This window comes from Marmota marmota, unplaced genomic scaffold (genome assembly GCF_001458135.2).
Source record: "Marmota marmota marmota unplaced genomic scaffold, marMar, whole genome shotgun sequence".
NCBI lineage: Eukaryota > Metazoa > Chordata > Mammalia > Rodentia > Sciuridae > Marmota > Marmota marmota.
In genome coordinates, this window is record NW_026000222.1 from 3,558,881 (window position 1) to 3,571,356 (window position 12,476).

At 54.7% G+C, this 12,476-nt stretch overlaps 1 protein-coding gene across 1 annotated transcript; it reads right to left on the bottom strand.

Moving 5' to 3' along the window:
* Positions 1–1,163: 1,163 nt before the first annotated feature.
* On the bottom strand, positions 1,164–12,470 carry Klhl36 (kelch like family member 36). Its single transcript, XM_015496003.1, has 5 exons — positions 12,443–12,470; positions 10,168–10,244; positions 5,071–6,144; positions 3,232–3,389; positions 1,164–1,871 (listed from the first exon to the last, which is right to left on the bottom strand). Exons 2-5 carry the CDS (start codon positions 10,225–10,227, stop codon positions 1,331–1,333), a joined length of 1,833 nt encoding a protein of 610 aa, XP_015351489.1. The 5' UTR covers positions 10,228–10,244; positions 12,443–12,470; the 3' UTR covers positions 1,164–1,330.
* Positions 12,471–12,476: the final 6 nt, after the last annotated feature.

The window sequence follows — 12,476 nt, forward strand, 5'->3', positions numbered from 1 at the left end:
GGAACAGGGCGATGGGAACTACAGGAAACCCTGGGGGGGAGCAAGGAGTAGAAACAGAAGTGCACCGAGACGCTCCGCTCCCGCATCGGTGTCAACAGTGAGCTTCTGCACCCCGGCCTCAGATCCTGGCCTTCCTGGCTCAGGGTCAAAACCATCGCACTCCTGACCTCGAGTCGCGCTTTGTGTCACCTGCCGGCTGGGCCGCAGTCTGACAGCTCTCGGAGGGCACACCTCCAAGACTGTTCTAGAAACCACATCTAGGAGAAGCCAAGGGAACCAGCAGCCCACACAGACAGAGGTCCTCCCATCTCACCTGCCGACTAAGGTTCGCGGGCACAGATGGAGATCTGCTAGAGGAGCTGCCCGGCAGGCAAAGCCACACAGCGGCAGGCACCCAGGGCCAGCACCGTGTCACCTGAGCTGAGGGGGGCACTCAACCACCCTGGGAACCCACGAGTTTGTGTGTTCTGCTCCCAACGGCTCCTCAGAGCTACAGCCATTGCAAACAACCGCAGGTCCTACAAAGTTCACTCTTCTTCCTGAGAAACGTAGATTTTCTTACAGTAAAGTTAGGGACGTTGAGGGTGAAAAGCCACAAATTACAGGATGACGCGTCTAAAGAGCTTTGTGCTGTTTTCCCTTTCTTTCTTGGTTACCTGTGACTTTCTAGAATGCAGAGAGATCACTAGCCAGGAAAAGCTGCGACAGAAAGCCCAGAAGAAAAGGACCGCAGCAGGAAGTCCCCACCCCCCGCCTGACTCTCGGGCACAGTGGTACCCTTGGCCGATCACTTGCCCTGGTGGGCCTGCGTTCTCAATGACGCACACATGCTTGACCTGGCCAGCGGCTGCCGGCCATGGCCGACGCTCACAATTCAAAGGCTGGTTACAATGGTCCTGGTAGTTCTGGAGTTGATAATTCTTAGGAAGGCCCTGGAATCTGTATTTTTAAAAGACGGGCCAGGTTTGCTTAGACTAGGTGGTCCCAAATACCCCGGTAAGGCCCGCGTCTCTCTACAAACATTTCTGTGTATTCTGTGTGCTGGTGCTCTCGGGGGAAGGTCAAGGGGACTCGTGGGGACCTCCCTGGGAAGAAGGTCTGCACAGATCCAAAGGATGGTCACTGCCTGGGCCCAGGTTTAATTACTCAGGCAAGATAATATGTCAAGTGATATACCATGTTTAATTGGTTATGATACCATAGAAATACCAAGAATCATAAAAGTAAAAAAGCTGCCAAGAGCACGTAACGTTTCCAGAGGGCTAAGGGGTGGCCACTGCCTACTGCTCCGGCCACGAGGCCAGGAGCGGGCGGCAGCGCTGGCCCTGCCCTACTGCCGCTTGCCCTTGCCCTTCTTCTTCCTGTCCTCCAGCTGCGGCTTCAGGGCACAGACACAGGCCGACACGCCGGCGATGGCCTTGGGCAGGTCAGGGCCGCGGCTCCACTGGTTGGCGTCGCGGTTGTAGACCTGCACGGTCTTGGAGAAAGCCGTGTTCTCCCAGCTGTAGCCTCCCAGGATGTAGATGCGGCCCTCCCACACGGCCACCCCCGACTCGCTGTTGGCATGCAGCAGGGGCGCCACGCGGGTCCACTGGTTGCACTGTGGGCTGTAGGCCTCCACGCCCAGCACATCAAAGCGCTCCATGGACTCGACGTTGTCGTCGCTGCCCCCGATGGAGTAGATGCTGTCGCCCAGGCTGCACATGCTGTGCCAGCCACGCGCCGTGGTCATGGGCCGCCGCTCCTCCCACACATCCGTGCGGCGGTCGTAGCACAGCAGGTTCTTGCGGTAGGGGCCGATCTGGTAGTCGTGGCCCCCCGAGATGTACACAAAGTCCTTGTAGATGGTGCCCGCGTGGCCGTAGGTGAACCTGCAAGATGGAGCAGAGACGGTGCTCAGTGCTGCGCCAGCTTGCTCCACAGTGGCCTCGGCTACAGGCGCCCCGGGGGCTCTGCCCATCAGAAGTCGTAGGGTGGAAGGACACACAGGGAACAGGCACCACCACACCCTCCTAGGTGCTGCTTTACTGAGAAAAGGACCCAACAGACCAGACCACAAAACAATGAAGCCCCAGTGCGGCCACCAAAACAAACAGCCAGAGGACAGGACGGTGAGACTCCAGACAGGGTGATGGCAGGAGCCTGACAGGCAGAGAGTGTCCGGCGGAGCTCACAGCACGGGTCTAGGGTGGCAGAGTGGCCAGCAGGGTCCTACGCTGAGATGGGCTGGGTCTCACAGAGGCCCCATCCTACCAACAAGGACACACGAGAGATGAGTCGGTGGGGCCAGCCGGGGACACACTGGCACTGCAGCGTCACGGACTGCTCAGCCCTGGGCTGCAGTGCTTAGGAATAATAGTCCTCGAAGTGTCCAGTGCACAGCCGGTGCTGGCTGGCCGGGACCGTGGGGACAACAGACTGAGCACATTCTAGGCTCCACTTCTCCACCTGGAAATGGGTTGGTGAAGTACCTCAGTTTGGGGATGGCCCAGGATAGGCTGGCCTGGCCTGTCCTGTCACCCAGAGAAGGTGACAAGTCACATGCAGCACCTGGCCCTGAGTTAGGAAGAGCAGTCCTGGCCACTGTGACAGCTGCAAGGGCCAGCCACTTACTATCTGTCAGCAGTGCCCGTCATTACTGCGCTGGCCTCAGGATCCTCCAGGTGAAAGAGGCTGTCTATGAGTTGAAGGGTTGGGACTCGCGCCTGGCATGACTCCCGGCGCCAGCTACACTTGCCCACACCCTTGCTAACCCTCGGGAGGAGGTCCCCGAGGTGCCTGGGCTGCTCACCTGGACAGCTCCTGCCCACCAGGTGCGCCTGAAGGATCACCAGCAGAATCTCCGCCCCCCCACCCCATTGGGCAGAGTTCACCGCCGGCCCCCTCTGCTGCAGTGAGGAAGGGAAGACTGAGTGGGCGAAGGCCCCACCCCCAGAGCTCAGTGGGGTCTTCCAGTAAATCCCCCGTTGGTAACTCAAGACTCCTGGGGTCAGGAACCACATGGACCTGGAAGGGGTGACGCTTATCTAGGCAGCGCGGCGGACGCTCACTGACAATCTAGAACTAAAGCCCAGGCTCCCATACCCTGGACCCCTTGTGGCTATCCACTGCTGCCCATAAGCCAGATTTCCCCCCAGAACTAGAGGCCAGAATACCCAAAAAGTGAGCAGACTAATAAACGTTGTTCTCCCAGAAGTCACGCTGGAAGAAGAGGCCTCAGGACCCAGTCACCTTGGCAAGCCGGCCACGTAGGACCAAGAATCAGTCTTGGGGCTGTAGGTCTCCACCGAAGAGAGTGCTCCATTCTCATTCCGGCCACCAACAGCCAACAGCATGTCCCCAATGGAGGCAAGGTAGAAGTCCACACGCCGCTGGTTCATGGAGGCCACCTGTGGAAGCAACACACCTGTACCTTCCCTTCCCTCAACGCCGATCAGTGTCATTATCTAGCACTGTGCTCTCCAACTATGTCTATGGAGTGCTCGGCCCAGGAGGTGTGATGTGGCCAGTGAGCCTGGGGGGCAAGAAGAGGTCTTTTGGTGAGACTTTCAGAGCCCCTGGATCTCAAGACACTGGGAACCTCATGAAGAGGACCCTCGGTTTCCCAAACCTGTCTGGCCACGTGGTCGACCTCGTGGACCGGGACTCAGAGGAACAGAGCAGGTAGTCTAGTGAGCGGGTTTCTGACCTGAGAAATCGCCTGCCCCCAGCACCCTCCATCAGGGGTCTTTAAACACTAATGCTGCTTGCCGTCCACGTTAAAGGAAGAAAGTAGCATTTGACAGGACATTGAAAAGCAGAAGACCTGACCTTTTCTGTTTTGGTTTTTTAAGTGATTTCCACTGAATGTGGTCCTGCAGACGACACACCCCCGCTGCTGTTACAGTCTCTGAGCTGCCTCCAAAGCTGCAGCCTCCCTCCAGTGGTACGGCTTGGCCCTGGGTTTCAGATTTTTGTGTGTGTGGTGCTGGGAACTGAGCCCAGGGCCTTGAGCATGGGAGGCAAGCACTCTACCAACTGAGCTATATCCCCAGCCCAGATTTTTTTTTCCGGATACTGGAGACTGAACCCAGGGCTTAGCACATGCTAAACAAATGTTCTACTGAACTATGTCTTTTAAAAAATGTTTACTTTTAGATAGAATCCAAGTTGCCTGGGCAGCCTCAAACTTGCCATCCCCCTGCCTCAGCCTCCCTCGTGGCTGGGACTATAGGCACGCTCTGCTACACCTGGCTTGGTTTTAAGACTTTTGAGAATAAAATCAAAAGGATATCTTGAATCCATTCTGAGTGTTAAAGCTCAGAAAGACACGGAGTTACGAAGTAATACAGAGGTGTGAGTATAAAGATGGACACAGATTTTAATGGGCAATGGTCAAGAGAAGGCACATCCCGGACCACCTGAGCCAGATGCATGCCACTCAATGCAGGCCACACCCTCTTGCCTGGAAGGCCACGTGCACTTCCAGAGGAGAAATGTGGGATTGGGAGAGGGGGAGGAACGGGCCTGGGATCCCAGCCACACTGTGGCCAGGTGGGAGCGCAATCTCAGGTGTGCACCTGGGTTCACACTCCTCCCTGATCTTGCCTTGATACCTGCCAATGGGCCAGGTATGGGCTTTGTGGACTCCTTAAAGCTGCTCCCAAATGTTTCCAAAAGAGGAGCCTGGTGGAGGCCGAGACCCAGGGAGCATGTTGGAAGCAGCAGCTGGTAGTGAGGTGCCTCATGTGGCCATTTACACTTAAACGTAAATTAGTTAAAACTAAGTAAAATTGAAAATTTGGTTCTTTGCTTGCCCTGGTCACAACCCAGGCACTCAGCTGCTGCATGGTGCTGAAGCCTCGTGCAGCTTGACGTGGGATGTGGCACGGGGCAGAGTCCCCGGACTGCCCTCGTTCTCCCCAGGGGGCACGGGTGGGGAGGGTGGGAGCCGTGGCTCATCTCTTTATTGTCACACCTCGTTCAGGAGCAGGACTGTCGCCAAGGCCCAGAGAGAAAGGAAGTCAAGACTAGGTTAGGGCAAAGAAAAGAGGCCTCAAGAGAAAAGAAATAATCTGGCTTTAATCTCACCTTGATCCACTGTTTACAGCGGGGGTCATACCTATAAAGGAGGTTGGAGGCTGCATCCCCTCCGTTGTCCCGTGAGAAGCTGCCGCCCGCGATGAAGATGAAGCCCCCCAGCACGGCAACGCAGTGGTGGCTCCGCCGGGCCGGCAGGGGCGTTTCCTTGACCCACTGCTCGCTCTTGGCGTCCAGGTAGCAGGTGTCATCGCTGAGCTCCAGACACCGCTCAGAGACCTCACCGCCCACAAACAGTAGGCGCTCCTCGTCCGTGCGCAGCGCTGTGCGCTTGGTCTGCAGGACGGGCTGGGCTGCCAGGCTGTTGTGGTAGTGCACGGCCTCCTCGATGAAGCCCTCGCAGTCGGCCTCACGGGGCAGCAGCGAGCACACGGCCGGCTTGACACGGTGTAGCAGGTCGTTCTTGGGGATGAGCGGGAAGTGGATGTTCTCCAGCACCCGGTAGGCGTGCGCCTCGCGCTCGGGCTGCTGCGTCAGCCACTGCAGGGCCGCCTGCAGCAGGTCGTGCTCGCACTCCCGCTGCACCTGGCTGCTGCTCAGGTACACACACAGCTTCTGCATGGAGACGTTCTGCAGGAAGTCGGGCGTGAAGGACAGTGTGCCGAAGTGGCTCAGGATGAAGCCGTCGATGAAGGCGTCCAGCCGCTTGAGGCTGTAGATGGAGGCCAGCTCCTGCAGGTACAGGTAGTTGTCCTCGCTCACCTCCTGCTCCAGGTACTCGCAGCAGAAGTCCACCACTGTCCAGATCTGCAGCAGGTGCGCCGTCTCCAGGATGTAGTCGATGTTGCCGCCGTCCAGCGCCAGCTCCCCGCTGTACAGGAAGTCCACCACGGCCTTGAGCCCGATGTAGGAGGCGCCGATCAGCTCCACCTCCTTCTGGAAGGCCTCCCGCATGCCCAGCGTGAACATGGAGTTGAAGTAGTCGCTGCACACGGCCAGCAGGTTGCGGTGGGCTGGCACGCGCTGCTCATCCGCCACCAGGACCACATCACAGAAGAGGCCGCGGAGCCGCTGCTCGTTTAGCCGCTGCAGCACTGTGGAGGAGTGGTCGGCCCAGCGGTACACCTGTGAAGGAGGGCCAGTCAGGGGGTGGCACAACCCACCCAGCAGTTGCGACCTGCCCCAGAGGGAGAGGAATGAGAGACCACAGAGGGCCTCTGTGTGTCTGTCTAAACTTTCTCCTTTTTTTATAATTTCTAAAAACTTTCTTGCTTTCTCTCCCCCTCCCCGATTTTCTTCCTTTTTTGATTTGTACTGAAAATTGAGCCCAGGGGCCCTCAACCACTGAGCCACCTCCCCAGCCCTATTTTGTATTTTATTTAGAGACAGGGTCTCACTGAGGTGCTCAGTGCCAAGTAGTTGCTGAGGCCGGCTTTCTTCCTTCTTTTAAACAGAGTGCTAGAAGCTCCTTTCTGTCCCCTTCCTTCTCTCTCTCCCCTCCCTGCTTCCAGGTCATGACAAAGGACGGAAGGTGCTACCATATTAGAGGGCAGCTGTGCACAAAGCCCTGAAGTCAGCTGGGAACTGGTTTGAGCCTAGCTCTGCTGCTCACTGGGTTCTTGGGTTAAACCCGGGAACTTGAGGCTCCACCTTCTGGTCTGGCAATGAGGACCAGGGTGTTATCACCCAGGTTTGGGGAGGTAGGGAGATAGAAGAGGGCAAAGTGCTGACCCAGCAATGCCTGAGCAGTGCCCACCATGAGCTGTCAACTCCTACTGAGGTTTCGGTAATCTGCTGACAGACAGCTTCCCACATCACACAAGGTGTCTGGCACACGGTCATGCCAGAGCGTGGCTCCCACTTTCACACTTCCACCCAGGGAGGTGGCTGGCTTCCTGCCTACTACTAGGTGCTCTGGGATCCTCCTGGGAAGTGTGGCTTCACACCCACTCCTGGATTAAAGGACCACTAGCATGCTAGTGTGGAGCTGTCTTTCCCTGGGGCTCAGGATGTGCTCCTTTGTGTTATGCACCAGAAACATGCTCTCCTCTGAGCATCACAAACGTCCCTGACAACCCCCCTTTTCCAGGAGAGGGAGGTGGATACCAGAAAACCTGCCCAGATCCCATAGGGACTGAGCAGTGGCGCTGAGACTTGAACCTGGGCCTGACTTCATCAGCTTTAATTACCACACTATCCTGGAATTTATATATTTAATGTGAATGATTCCAATTAATCGGTTTGATCAATTCAAGCTGGCAGACAGTGAGAATGCCAAGCGACTGCCACAGGCTCTTGAGGACACGACCATGCATCAAATCTAGACCGGTTTCTGAGACCTTGCAGGACTGATCCACCTTATTTTAGGGATACTGTACACACACTGCTTTATTTACTCAGTACACACACACACACACACACACACAAAAAAAAAAAAAGGCAAGAAAAATTCAATGTAGGGAAAAACAGGCCATTCAAAAAAAATATCATCATTAGATCAGTAGCTGATCTACTCAAGGGGGACTAAGGAAAGAACTGGCCAGTAGTGATCCTGAGAAGGGGAGCACGGAGCTGTACAGAGAAGGGCACTAGACTGCGGGTCTGCAAGGTGCTGGTGCTGCGTGCTTGGCACATGCGAGGCCCATCTCAACGTGTCCAGCAATGGTGCGTTTCCTTTTCTTCCCTTTAAAGTCTGCTCTTACTGCTGCTGATGCTGATGTAATTAGAAGCCATGGTTTCCTGTGGTCGTTCTGCGCCTGGCCAAGTGCAGCATCAATCACCCTGTTGACGTCCCAGAGCAGAGAGTGTCCTCACAACCTGCTGAGGGTGCGCAGAGACACTACCTGAGGCTCCCTCCCCGCAGCCCAGAGGGCCAGGCTCTCTGCTCCTCCACGAGGGCTCAGGGGTGGCTGTTTATCTGGCTGCTTACAGAGAGAGGCAAGCTGGCCTAGTTTTGGCTTCTAATTAAGCAGGAATGTCTGGGCTCCTACAGACACTGGCCTGGGGCCTTTATAGATGGCAGGAAGGGAATTAGGAAGCACTACAATAGCAGGTGACTGAGTGAGGCAAAGCCTTAGCATCCAAGAGAAGCAAGTAAGGGGCGCAGGGGGCGCCCAGCCCACAGCTCTCAAGTGGTGAGGGGGTGGGACCTAGCACTCAGATGGGCACACACAAGCCAGCTGTGGTGCAACAGGGATACAGCCTGGGGGGCAGGCACAGCTGCAAGGGGACCATCTGCCGCAGCGGGGTGGTGCAGGGGAGAGGTGCACGGGTTAGCCTGTGCCTGGCATTTCAGCTGCACAGATGACTTTACACACACACACACACACACACACACACACGTCCCTAGTTTCAAAGAGCAGAATTCTGGCATTTCGGTAATTTAGAAGTTCCAACTCTCCTTGCTGTACTGGTCTTCACCCCTCTTGGTGCATCACTGCACGCGAGGCCAGATGATGGAAGAGACCAGGTGGTTGGGCCAATGATCTAGAGGACGCAGCAGGTGTGGGGGTGAAGGTCTGCTTCACTGTGCACTGTCCCCTCACAGGGTGGCTAAGTGAATAGTGGAGTCGCACATAGGCAGAGTCCATGCCAAGCACGAATGACCTGCACCAGCTATTGGCTGCCAGGCTCGCAGGCTTGAGGCTGAGTGGATGCCCCAGACACACGAGAGTGGCCCACTGGGACTGCAGTCAAGTTCAGAGCAGGAGAAACCACAAGCAGAGAACTTGGGAAGCAGCTGAGCTGAGCGCCGTGGCAGGAAGGGTTTGGACACATGCTATCTGCCCATCTCAGGGCTGGCTACGTGAATTAAATTAATGTTCATAAATGCAAGGTATGATTTGGCCACTTTCATTTTTTATAAGAAAATTTAGAAACACAATCAACTAAAGAAAAGCGGATCCTGTCCTGTTCCTAAAAGCTTCCATTCAGAGACTCTGAATCTGACTTTAAAAGACACACATTTCCAGTGCTATCAAACTTAGAAAGCAACACTGTGTCTGCAGCCAAGGTCAGGAACAAAGCCCCTTTGAGCGCAGCAGGCCCTCTGTGCTCATGGACAGAAAGCAGACATACAGGAGCTTTCTCGGCAAACTCAGGTGGCAAAGGAGACCGTCTCTCAGGGGAACAACCCCTTCTGCACAGTGCCTTCCCTTCAGGTGCCTCTACAGAGCCGCCCCAACCTCGAGCTGCTTGCCACCCCTTTGGGCAATGCAGAATCTCTCCATTTTTTCCCACTAAGAAGCCTTTTAAGAAGTTTGGTCCTAAAGCCCTCCCCAGGAGCTCCACCACCACCCGCACCCTGTCTACTGCCCAAGTGAGGTCTCATGGTTTGCTCTGTATACAAAAAGTAAGTTTTCTGCACCCCAAGAACCAGTTTTCACCCTCACAATGCATAAGCTAAAGCAACCACAAAATTTAATCTCCAAAAGGGAAATTTCAAAAGAGGGCATTATTAGTATTTGTAGCTGGAGACAAGTGCAAATGGGGACTGTGCTGCAAATGAGCACCCTCCATCTTTACCTACAGCAGCTGTGGGGCAGGGACTGCTCTATTCACCGACTGGACCATGGGCACAGCCCCCTGGTCCTGCCCTCAGACCTTAACTGAGCAGGTCCCAGGTGGGGCCAGGCAGGGCACTTTTACAGACTCTCCCCACTCTCCCTCAGGCTGATTCTGATGGAGCCAGCCTGAGGGGGCTGTGAGCCTAGCCCTGCGGAACACACCCTAGCTCACTCTTGAGGTCCCTGAGAGTCCAGGGCAGGAAAGAGGCCCTGGAACCTCCACATAAGGATCCCGGTGAGGCCCCACCCTAGAGCCAGCAGCCAGGTTCTTCATGCGCCTGTCTCTGGTGGTGCTGAGCCCCACACTGGGACAGAGACCTCACAGTTCCCATCCTATTCCATCTGCATCCTAGCATTAGTACATGAATAAGCAAGCCGGGTGAGACACAGGAGGGACGCCCCAGGACACCACCCTGGCGAAGGATGACAACGCCATAGTGTGCACACCGTGCCCTCGCACCCTCAGCAGTCTGGCGCTCTGGTGCTCTCTGCCCCTTGCCTTATCTACCTTTGCTTATGGCTGAAACCAACAACAAGTGAGAGTCAGCACACCACACGTCTGAGGCAATCTGCAGGCACAGACCTTTGAAGATTCGCTGATCTTGTAGGGCCGAGAAACTCGCGTCTGCCGGCTTCCCTCCATTGTGAGAGATCGAAGCCCTACAACAAGAACAGGATTTCTGAGTATGCACATGAACTCTAGGAGAAGTCTGGTCCTGAAGCCCTCCCCGGGAGCTCCTCCAGGTCATTCATTAATCGCAGGATCTGCTGTAGATACCAAGGACAACAAGTGCAGAACTGTCCCAAGGAGGAACGTGGGAGAGAACAGAGCAATACACAGGACTCTCTGACCTGTGAGTTCAAAGAATCAGGTTGTCAGCATTGTTTAGAACAGGTTTTTTTTTTTTTTTTTTAGAATTTTTTTTCACAATGCCTTTATTCTATTTATTTATTTTTATGTGTTGTTGGGGATTGAACCCAGGACCTCACATGTGCTAGGCAAGCACTTTACCACTGAGTTACAGCCCCAGCCCAGCCTTTAGAATATTTAACCAGGGTTCCTTTGGCATCTAAAATCTGACATGTCAATTAGCCCACTTCCTGCTAATACCCACTTCTTTATTTTTTTCTTTTTGTTTTGCAGTGCTGGGGATTGAACCCAGGGCCTCATGCATACTTACACAAGCACTCAACCACTGAGTTGTGTACATTCCCAGCCCCCACCTTCTCGTCTTCAGTCTCAACTAGGGGCTTTTAGATCAGGATTATAATGATAATAGTTATCATTTCAGAGCCTAGACTATGGCCCTGGAAACAAGCCACGGGACTTCCATGTGCTACCTTATATTGAACTCCCACAATACTTGATCAGGTGAATGTCACATTTTGCAGATAAGAATACTGAGATGTGGTCACACAGCTAACAGCTGACAATCCACCTTCAAATCTAGGCTCTTCTTGGGAGCATACTGAACAAGGCCCAAACCTCTCAAGGATCACAATTTTTTTTTTTTTTGGTGGCGCTGGGGATCAAACCGAGGGCCTTGTGCATGTGAGGCAAGCACTCTACCAACTGAGCTGTATCCCTAGCAAGGATCACACTTTTGAACATTATGACAAAGTGCAGGATGTGGCACAGTGATGATGAGCATGTATAAAGTACATTCTAGACACACACTGTTCTCTGGGCTTTTGTGTCTCTTTGCTTGCTTGGTCCCCATACAGCCCCGTGAGGCCGGCACTGTTATTCTGCTTGGACATGGGGGAAAGAAAGTCCAAGGCAGGAAACCTTGGCTGGGGCCTTTGCCCTATCTTGAACATAAACTCGAGCAAGTGTGTGAACTTCCCTGAACCTGATGGTCAAACTCAGCATGGGCAAGTACACCACAGTGTTAAGGTTTTTACCAGTGCTGAAATGCCACACAACTCACTGACAGCCCAGAGCCAGGTTTCAGGAGGACCTTGAGGGATTGGGAGGGCACAAGGAGGAAGAACTAAGTCAACATGTGGGAACAGGTCACATAGTGGGGCTGAGGGTTTAAGGAGGAATTTTTTTCCTGGTGAGTCTGTAAAAAGAATCAATTTTGTTACCTATTTAACAGTCTTTGCTAATAAAGAACAATGTGACAAGAAGTCAGCATTATTCTAAGATAAATGGGGACACAGGAGGGGGCTGCCTGTTCCCATGGGAGAAATAAATTCAGGCACATTCCATCCTGTCCAACTCCTGGGGGGCAGGTAAGGAAGGGGCAACTATATCTCTGCACAGCTAGCGAATTTGTGATCGTGACAGGCTGTACCCACCCCCGGTCTTCCTGATATTCCAAGGCTGGGAGGCCCAGAGAAGAAAGAGGAAGACCAGCATTCATACAGTGCCTCCTGTATACCCCTGACTTCGTGCCACCTGGGCCCTGTGCGACATCGTATCCACAGTAAGACACCGGTGCCCAGGTGGCTGAGGGGCTCACCCAAGGTCACAGAGCAGAAAACACAGGATCCTCTCTACACCAACAATCCCCTGGCCCCGACCGCAGGCGGCCAAGCAAGGCTCAGTTTTGCCCTCAAAAGCTAGCAGCTTTCTTTTCTAGGCCACGATATCTAGAGAGAGTTCCCGGCGCCGGATGCTCCCTTTTGTCTCCGTGCATTTCTACCAGCGAGGACGTCGGACGTCTCCGGGGCTTTTTGGAAGCAGGCGAAGGGTCAAGGCCGTCCGCTCACACTGCGGAGACCTCGTTCCGTGTGAAAGGTCTTTTCAGTCAACAGGGGATCGGAGCCCACGTCCGGCACGGCCGGGTCCCGGGGGAGGCGCAGCGCCGGAGACAGCGCGGCGGAATGGCACGGCGCCGGGCAGCACTCACCGTCCGGGTGTCGCCGGCGGGGCCTCGGGGTAGC